Source organism: Rutidosis leptorrhynchoides, chromosome 7, assembly GCF_046630445.1.
Source record: "Rutidosis leptorrhynchoides isolate AG116_Rl617_1_P2 chromosome 7, CSIRO_AGI_Rlap_v1, whole genome shotgun sequence".
In the NCBI taxonomy this organism is placed as follows: domain Eukaryota; kingdom Viridiplantae; phylum Streptophyta; class Magnoliopsida; order Asterales; family Asteraceae; genus Rutidosis; species Rutidosis leptorrhynchoides.
In genome coordinates, this window is record NC_092339.1 from 136,452,908 (window position 1) to 136,463,146 (window position 10,239).

The 10,239-nt window shown below is 33.5% G+C and overlaps 1 protein-coding gene across 1 annotated transcript; it reads right to left on the reverse strand.

Moving 5' to 3' along the window:
- Window positions 1–760: 760 nt before the first annotated feature.
- LOC139858139 (uncharacterized) lies at window positions 761–9,590 on the reverse strand. The gene is made up of 13 exons (XM_071846991.1): window positions 9,104–9,590; window positions 8,015–8,092; window positions 7,172–7,314; window positions 6,338–6,413; window positions 5,839–5,906; window positions 4,995–5,232; window positions 4,381–4,509; window positions 4,169–4,275; window positions 4,037–4,090; window positions 3,602–3,685; window positions 2,475–2,638; window positions 1,724–1,873; window positions 761–1,087 (listed from the first exon to the last, which is right to left on the reverse strand). The coding sequence occupies exons 1-12, from the start codon at window positions 9,408–9,410 to the stop codon at window positions 1,726–1,728; spliced, it is 1,596 nt and encodes a 531-aa protein (XP_071703092.1). The 5' UTR covers window positions 9,411–9,590; the 3' UTR covers window positions 761–1,087; window positions 1,724–1,725.
- Between the last annotated feature and the right edge of the window lie 649 nt (window positions 9,591–10,239).

The window sequence follows — 10,239 nt, forward strand, 5'->3', positions numbered from 1 at the left end:
CAAGTGGTATACTATATATGCCTGTGTAAATAACAACCTTCATGCTTGCAAAATTGTCATTCTTTAAATCATAATATTAAAAACTTATTGATGGTTGTTGAAAATAACTAGACGGAGATTATAACAAGTTCAATCCCCACATGCTTTAGGAGCTCACCTTTCGAAAAGAAAGTGTGATATACCGCTACTAATCATTATCAATAAGTATACAATTTTTCAATTATGATTTACTTAATTTGAAACATTGAAGTAAATTGCCAACTAAGATAATCAAAATGTCATTTTAGGGAACATAGCATAGAAATAATTGATTATTGATGTATGAACAAGAAAAAAACTATTATAGCTTCATTTTTACACTCTAGAAATTGTTAAGGTTCAGCTCTATTTCTTCAAACAAAACATTCTTTCATTAAATACTATCTTAATTGCGCTAGCAATAACAAATATGAGGAAGATTGTGATTGGTAGTGGTTTTCGACTATGGTAACGATGAAAGACAACCAGGAAAGACATGCATCCCAGATTTGGTTTTTGGTTCCCATATGACTGCAGTTATGTTTAAACAGGGTACAATCAAAGTAAGTATACTTCTAACGCAACTCAAACAAATTTATAGCTCTGACGAGTTATTTGGCTCGTCAAAATACAAAAACTAACAATAAGAAAGTCATGTAGGAGAACAATATGCGAGACAACTTGTACACTTACAAACAAGGATATTGTGTGTGCAAAACTTGTAGTTATAATAAAAATAAAGAAAATAAAGAGATGCAAAACAGTTGATCCTAAAAATCTAAATCGGAAATACAAATAAATGAGGTATGCAAGAAAACCACCCTAGCAAAATGTGTACAGCTGAAATGAGTGGGATTTTTGTGAGTGATCAATGGCTCTTTAAGAAGTATGTATGAATAAACATCTCTATAACAATAACATCAATGGTGCTTTTGTCGATAACTCCGAGAAAACCCGATAAAAGCAACTTTACAATCAATCCATAACTGAGTCTTTCATATTTTTAAGTGACGCATAGGCAAATTTCTTCATCCAGTCAGGTGGTTGCACCAACTACTTGTTTGTGTTGCTGCAAAAGTAGCACAATGTAAATGTATAAAATGCCACAGATATATATACATAGTAGAGGTGGCAAGTTGGGTATCATGTAGAAACGGGTCTTTTATAGTGTAGGTGAAAGCAGGCCGTGTTGGGTATGACGACGGTGTTGAGTCCCAAAAACCTTATTATTCAATTCTATTAAAAAAAAAATGACAAACTTTTTTGATTGAATACTTTAAAAAGTTCGTCAGTTTAGATTATAGAATTAGGAGACTTTTCAATCTATTAACATGTTCTCCTTTGAACCAACTTTTATAGCTTGTCCACTTTGTGTAAAATATATAGCCCAAATCAACTCATCCATAACTAAATATGGGTTGACATGAAACCCTTACATTTTAAAAAGAAAACGTTGAGATTTAAAAATCATACTTTGTTTTTCACTACAAACAAATCATCATTCTCCATTTTGCAAAAATATGAATAAATTAAAAAAATTAAAAAATTGTTTCGTAGAAGAAGGCTACTCTTTGGGAAGCTTCTATATTTGCTTGTTCTTGCAAACCATAATGTTATATGAAGTTTTGCAAGAATGATGGTTGTATGCAAAAAAATAATATCAATTTCACATTTATTAAGTAAACAAATCGCTGTTAACAATTACCATCAAGAACGGACCCACATGGGTTCCAAGGATGCTGGCTTTTCACTTCTACTATGAGACACTGTCGGCGTGAAAGGAGGTGCGTGCACAGTTATCGGAAGAACCCATTCGCATTTGTCCCTCCCCTCTATTAGAAGTGGATGCTCATATCTGCCATAAAATTACAAAATAATTAAAAATAGAAGAAACCCACAACGATCAATTTTAGTCTGGTTTCAAGTTTACAGTACAATAATCTTGTTATTATTACTTTCTGAGCCCTAGAGACTATTGCTTTAAATTCAGTTAGTGACATCCAATGTATACCAACATTTGTCTTTTAACATAATCAAGTAAATACAAAACGGATGATAAATTAGTACCTCCCTATTCTAATTCCTTGGTCTATTTGGTTAACTTAATGGTTCATGATGGGATAGAAAAGTTAAAATCAAATATAAATTATGAGATTATTAATGAGTCAAATATGATCACTGATTTCAACAGTAGTCTATATTTTAAATAAAAGGACTAGGAAGTTTTATGCAGTAAAAAATACACTTTGGGCAACTTTTAACATGTCCGGCCCATTTCTTATTCAGATCCGAAACCATTTCACCAATTGAACACCTAATGTATAACCCAAATCAGTCCCTTCATAACTAAATAGGTCAAAATTGCCACATCTATGAACTATGATGGCAACTAGTAATGCTAATAATAACCACAAGGAGCAAATAGGCAATAGTTATGTACTTATGTTGTAACTTACCTGGTCCAATCTACATTCTTTGGAGTGGTAAAGAATTCAAACCGAAGCACCCATTGCACAGAAACATGTCTAGTGGAAAACGTCATTGGCCCGTCCATGGGAACTGAGAATAAAACGCTGGTCTGCACCAAATCTGCGACAACTTCATGGTGATCACTCTGGATCTGCATATACAAATATATTCATCCATTTCCATTTAGCATAGTGATTTAAGATTGGCAAACCATATTGAACTTGTGAGTAGACAAAGGAAGGTCGGAAATGGGCAAGGGGCTACCCCGGTAAGGCCGCATACATCCGAGTAAAAAATACTTATCATTTCCGGTCACACACACACACACACACACACACACACACACACACACAAAAAAACAAACACGCACATATACGGAGACATTGGAGGTGGCAAAATGGGAGGGTTGAGTAGCAAGTCAAAAAAGCGCTGGTAAAAATGGGAAAACTTTTAGTACCATAAAAAAGAAGATAGGATAATCCACCAAGATGACCCGCTAACACTTTTAGTCATTTAAAAATTAATAAAAATATTAATGTAGTAGTTGAAATTACAAAAGTTATCCTACTAATATAATAACCTACATTTTCCAAAATGTTTTAGGAGGTTATAACTATTTATATACACTTGGAACCTTCTGACTTGTTTCCTTTATAGCTAAACTTATCTAGTTTATCCATTTTAGAGATTAGAGTCGATTCATTCTCACTCTTCCCATATAAAACATTCTATTATTTGTTAGAGCATTAGTAGTCCCTCATTCATGAAATGATCACAAGGACTTGCCTCTTGCTACTTTTGATAGCACCTATGCTCTATAAAGCTCATGTAGCTAATTACCAATGTGCATATTCCTTTTTTTTGGAACGGCAATGTGCATATTCTTTAGAACTTCTCCTTTGATAAAACATTTTATTGATACTTTATTTCCTACATGAGGGTGATAAAATGATACTAGATGGTTCCTACATATACTCTCTAGCGGCAATTAAAAGGTAAAGATAAATTTGATTGCTTTCCGACCAAGCAGCATCTATTACTCAGCTAACTAGATAAAGTTTTATATTCATCAATAAAGTGAATTTAATAAGAGTTCATGATAAGAAGATAAAACCTTGGTAATTGTTGGTGAATGTCTTCGAGATGGGTGTGCAGAACGACGACTGATGGTCTCTGATAATTCCAAAGTTACTGAAAGCTGGAACAAATAATTTAAACAAGTAAATACTTAAACATTGAGCAGATAGTTCTAGAAGTGGTATTCTGACCCATTCATATTTGAATGGGTCAATTAAGATCAAACGGTTTCAAATGTGCTTAAATGATGCTAAAACATTATAATCAAAATACTCTATTGTTTTTCAAGAAATATAGCTTTGATCTCTTTGACATGGTGACTAATAATCTACAAACAAAATAATGAACTTCATTGTCTCTTGAGCCAACCCAACTGACCCTTGTAAGCCCAAACATAATTTGACCCATTATCCAACCCGCCCTATTTGACAACTTTACATTCTTCCATATGTGAGCTTGAATACAAGTATACCTCGAGACATCTTCTGGTACCTTCCTCGTGAAAAAAAGTGAGAGTTCCGCCTATCTGTAATCGGAGATACCCATATTGTGTGATTAAATCATACAAAATAATCATATGTAAACAGAGAAGGTTTGTGATTACCATGTCACCAAAGTAATAAGTTGATTCAGGTTTTGTGGGTGAGAATCTTAGTAGAACTTGGTCATCTAGCCTAATGTTGTACGATCTTCCACGAATGAAACCTTCTGCTGCAGAGAAGGTTAGTGACGACTTAATGTTTGAGGTACTAACCTTGAAAACCACCTTATTCTATGCGTAATTATTATGGAAAAATATAAGATACGATTACTTACATGCAACAGGTTCAACGGTTCTTGGGACAGCTGAGGCTCTTGAATCGTCATCCATGAGAAGAGACTTTGGACTTCTTGGCTGCTGACTTGAAGAGACGATTTCGGACGATCTTCGAGGTGACAAATTATCTATTTCCGTAACATAGTGTAATAGGAATTCAAGTTTTAGTTATAACAAGTACAACCGAAATAGAAACCGACCACTCAACTACTCATGTTTCACAATAAATGGGTCAATCAAGGTTATGTGTTATCACTAATGTTAAATAAAATCAACCATAAAAAAAACCTAGTAAATCACGTTACTAAATAAATTCTGGCTATAATTGTATAAGTTTTTATCCAAAAAAATATCATTGTAAAGTTAAGTTTTTGTAATCAAAATTAACACATTAAGTTTTTTCTTAAATCTGCATGATGTAACAAGCTTACCCAAGATCAACCAGTTTTGATCTGTTATCCAATAATCTAAACCACACAACCCGTCGATTTTGCCTCCTTAAGAGTTACTTCTCCAACCAGATCAATGAATATACTTCATTTATATTTCATTTAACAAGACGTATCACAAGCATTTTAAATATCTAATTCGCTTGTGTTCGAGAATAGCTTACCCACACTGGTACCATATAGCACCTCAGATGCAGACAGCCGAGGGGGTGCCATATATGAAGACATGGTGGACCTTTGGTCATGGTTTGATCTTGCTGTAGATGATTGCAAAGATAATGAACTGCCGAATGCTTTCTGTAAACTTCCCATTCCTGGATTGTAGGAAGAGACAGACGAGACATCATCGCGCTGACTTTCATGATCTTCCTCTACCCCATCAAAAGTTTCATTTGCTCTCGCCTACACAAAAGTAAAAGGGCGAGGATTCATTATTATTATACAAAAGCATGAGTTTATACCGGCGTTACAGGCAAATAAAGTGAGTTGTTAAACGGCCTTTAACAGAACCTAGAAAGTATGAGAATAACTTCTTAAGTGGATAGTAGATGTGACAATCCCAGCCCATATACTTAGAAACCGGTATTCCCAGGTCATGTCTTATCTCTAATGGATAATGTTGGTAAGATAGCAATAGTGGTAACAATGATAATAATATATAATTTTTGAATTATTAATAATAACAAGGGTAAATAAAAAAACGCGTCAAAGGGAACGAACGGGTAGAAGTGGTTGAAAGTAACTCATATATGCATAAACCTCCGAGATCGATTAACCACAGAGATTTGAATATTATTGAGATCGTATAACTTTTAAACTGCAATTGACACACTAATATGGAGAGATAAAAACTGCCGTACAAAAAGGACTTCAAGTCAACCTGTCAGCCCAATTCAGCGACCTTCAAAAGGATCTTCGTTTTAATTTGTTAACCACCCACCCAGTTTGACACCTATAGTAGGTAGCATAGTAGTAAACAGGACAATGGAGATGATATATGCAGCTTACCCATTCAGATTCAGCATCCATATCTTTCTGATAAACATCCAAAAGAATAGGTGTAGCAGGAACAATCCCTGAAATATTGGGAAGATGTTGATCTATCATAGTTTATTGTACTCGAGAAATGCAGGTGAAAGTTTGTCAACATAAATGTTAAATGAATTCGAAAAATCTTCAATAGCTGATGTTCCTTAACCAGACTTCACATACTACATGTGAAACTTTCAAGATTTTTGAATTTTAAATAGCAAACCCCCCCCCCCCCCCCCCCCCCCCCCCCCCCCCGTGTTACCTACAACTTTGTCCCAAATGGGACTTTAACCAAAACCACTAGGTTGAGGGGTACAATGTATGACAATAATCTTCTGTACGAATAGATTATATTGTAATATAGCATCATCTTCACAAATCTAAGCATCAACAGTAGAAGTTGATATATAATATAATAATATAATATAATATATAAGTTACATTAAAGTAAGATGCTAATGGTAAATCAAGTTACCATTTATACCACTTTCTTCATTTAATAAACCATTTGTTTTTTCAGTGACCCATATTTGCAGTGGCATGCGAGCTTCCTGCAGATGTAAATAGTTGCATACGTTGTTGAGTAATGAAGAAAAGAAATGGAAAAACATCTAAAAGAAGAAAGCACCAACCACCACATCAGATCCTAGCGAGGGAATCAAAGCCCTAATTTTTTACCAAGATAAGCTAGAGACTAGAAAGCAAGCTTAACACCATGTATAAACATTTAATGCATATCTTTCTATGTAAATGGAAATTATTTATGGTTTCTCAAGTTATGGTTTTCATTTATATACCTGAAGGACCAAATGATAACCCTGATTTGGTCATCATTTTGGAGTGAACCCAAGCCTTAGTGACAGTTTAAAAGTGACTTAAGGGTATTTCTTATATGGGATATATGAACCCCCTTGAAAAAAATCTAGTAAACGTGTGATTATTTTAATGCTCGTGGGATCATTAGTATATACGTAGTGAACAAACACAATCTATATATATTTTTCAATATCAACCACAAAATCTATTAACAAAAAACCTTAACTAATACTTCATGATAAAAACTTCTCATCCATGGTTTGATACAAATCATTGTTCATGAATGTATATATACAGAAATATGCATGGTGAGTCACTTATTTCAACTTAAGAAAGAAAAGTAAAGAATACCATAAGAGATGAAGTTTATTGGACTTAAAAATTCAGATAACGTATATATGTCAACCAAATAACTGCCAAAAACCAAGCTAAAATTACATATGGAAAATGTTTTTAGCCAGAAGTAAATAAATGTTGAGCAGAAAAGACTAACTATGTCAGGAAGGTTCTGGGATGATCCATCATCCATACTCAGATATTTTCCAGACAATTCACTTTTAACATGATATAGATAGCGCACGGTAGAGCCCCTGTATGATGGAGGTATGATTGTTGGCAAATTCATCTTCAATATATCTGGATATAACATATAACATAACCATTTGTAGTGAAGATTCATTATGGCTTATTTATATAAACAAAATGCTCTGTAATAAAGAGCAACAATTAATGTCCATTATACTCTTCGCAAGACCTTAAACAAAAACAAAAAAGAGAAGATAAAACCAGCATATAACAAAGAATTACATATATGTTAAGATGTGATAATTCTTACTATACTTGTACTAGTAATAATAATAATACTAATAATAATTATAATTCTAACACTTAATGATAATAATAATAATAATCTTAAATACTAATACTTAGATCCAGGCATGGTGACTAATGTTCAAAGATATTTAAACCGTTTCTTGGAATTTTACCTTATTTTCTCAAGAAATATTCTAGTCTTGGATCAGATATATGAATCTAAATTTTCATTTTTTTTCTGCAATATTCTATTTTCAACCAGGAAAAATTCTACATAAAATTCATTATATTGGGAGAATACTATGGAAAAGGACGAGTGTGGTAAAATATTGGTTCCTAGAAAAAACAATTTAATAAAAAGAGCCCAGTAACAAGCTCCTTTCGCACCAAAAATGTATCACCGTGATTCATAATTAATAATCATAACCCAATTATGACATGCTAATCCAGAAACTTCCCACAAGTAAAGAATTTGACGCGGTACATAAAAGATACACAGAAAATACAAAATGATGTGCCTTACATGTTCTAGAAGTCCCAGGTGACAGAATCTGATTTGATACCACAGACGGCACCGTAGACTCCATGAAAACATACTCACCTGGCAATATTTCATATAAATGAAACCATTATATAACATTCATCAAGATCACTACCTTAAATAATATGCACCACCTCTATTTACACACACACACACACACACACAATTTAAATAATATGTACTACCTCCGTTTACACACACACTAGAAAACCTAACTTAGACTGATTAACTTCATATCACTGAATTCACGTTTTCGTACTGACTTACATTCAACAATTTTTCAACTTGGAGTACTTGTTACCAAGAATAATGTAGTTATCAAATCCTATTCAATCTCTAAACACATGAACAACTTCAAAGATTCAAAAGGCAACCCCCTTGATCACTGATTGTAAAACGGTAAGTATAGTCTACAGGTGCAAAACAAGTTACACTATGTAATTATCGGATCATACATCTGATCTCAGTAATAAACAAGTAAATAACGCGTGTAACTAAAAGCACTAAAATCCTGTAACCATGAAACAAACATTTAAATATAGCATCAAAAGTACAATGGCAGTAATAGCAAATTACTCATTTGTTTTTTAAGATGTTTTTGTATGAAGATCTGCGGACCACGTCTGTAATAAAGAAAATGTGGTCCGAAGGTCTGTATGCTCAATAGTGAAGACTGTTTTTATGTCCGCAGAATAACTTAATTCTTTCTGCAGCACTTAGAAGGACATTTCTAAGTCTGCAATCTCGCAGACAGAAAAAGACATTATTTTATTTTATGTCTTCATAAAAACAAACAGTCGGCAGTTAAAAAGTATGCGGACGGCAAGACATAAGACATATGCAAACTGAAGAAAAAAAACAACACCCAAGTGTTCCATTTTGTGTGAATCCAAGGTAACTGAATTTATACAGGTATTAATTAAACTACTTATAGCAATGTTTCATCCTATCGATAGAAAAACCTTCGAATTTTCAACAACCGGAACAGATTTCACAATTTCAGTGACAGTATATACACACATAGTAACATAAATGAATACAAAAGACTATAAATTGAAATAAAATGAGAACCTTTTCTTTTGTGATTAGCAGAAGGATCAAGTAACGGTTTGTTAGTAAACCACTGAGTATCCAATTTCTCAATTCCTTTGGTTTCAAAGCTTAATTTATCAACTAACAACGAACATTCACCAGGTGGATTTCGGATCTCGATTGTAACTGTAACTGCATCGCCTGGTCTATACACTTTCTTATCGGCCTCTAACTTCAATGAAGGTCTATGTGCTGGTGGTAATGATTGCACGACGTCGTATTTAGTTTCTCGCTTTCCGATTCCGAACAATGAGGTGAAGGTTCTGGAAGGTTTTTGAGGCGGCATTGTTTGTTACAAAAAAAAATCGATCTGAATTTAGCCCTAAAATTGAAAATTAAAATTGATGATATTGAAATTGAGATTGATTGGGTGGATGTGATAACAAGTGTTGTGATTGTGATGATCGAATTGTAGTGTTAACAATTGGATCAAGAGGAGGAAAAATGGAGATTCGGAATTGGATACTAGTGTCGGTGATGAGTCAACATGACACGGTGATGGATCTACAAGCAAAAAATTACAATCACTGACATCAGTGACTTTTTTTAGAGAAAAAAAACATAAAACATACCGAAAATAAGGATAATTGAGAATCGAATACTGAAAACGGTACTGGTTCGGTATCGATACGAGTATTTTCGGTAATGTACTTGTAGTACCGAAAAATATAACTTTGGTTCTGTTTTCATTCGTCAAAAACCAAACGAAAAGTTTTGTTGGATTTCTATATTTGTCGTAAGAAATAAATATTGGTTTCTGGGACTTTTGTTCTCAAATAAGAAAGCAGACCAAAATTTCGTGGGGCATTTTTTGTTATCGCAAAACAAGTAATGAGTTTTATAATGGTCTTATGTTCCACGATTGTAGACTTAGTTGTTATTCTTTGTTTTATTTTAAAGCCACCATTGTAGACTTAGTTGTAGAAAAATTGTGTTTTTTTCTTGGTTTCAGTTTTCATATATTGGATATCTTCAACTTTTGATTGCCATACACATATTGATAAGTTTTGTTTTCTCAAGTGGATATTCTTTTTTCGGTACATTTTTTCGTTTTCCCCATCCCCTACCGGTACCGTACCGATTTGTACCGAAACCGAATTCACTTAAAATCAAGA

Coding starts and splice junctions, on each gene's coding strand:
- LOC139858139 (XM_071846991.1), bottom strand. CDS start 9,410: ATGCCGCCTCAAAAACCTTCCAGAACCTTCACCTCATTGTTCGGAATC. Junction 5,907..6,337: donor TGAAGAAAGTGGTATAAATG/GTAACTTGATTT, acceptor CCAATATTTCAG/GGATTGTTCCTGCTACACCT. Junction 1,874..2,474: donor AAGAATGTAGATTGGACCAG/GTAAGTTACAAC, acceptor ATTTTATGGCAG/ATATGAGCATCCACTTCTAA.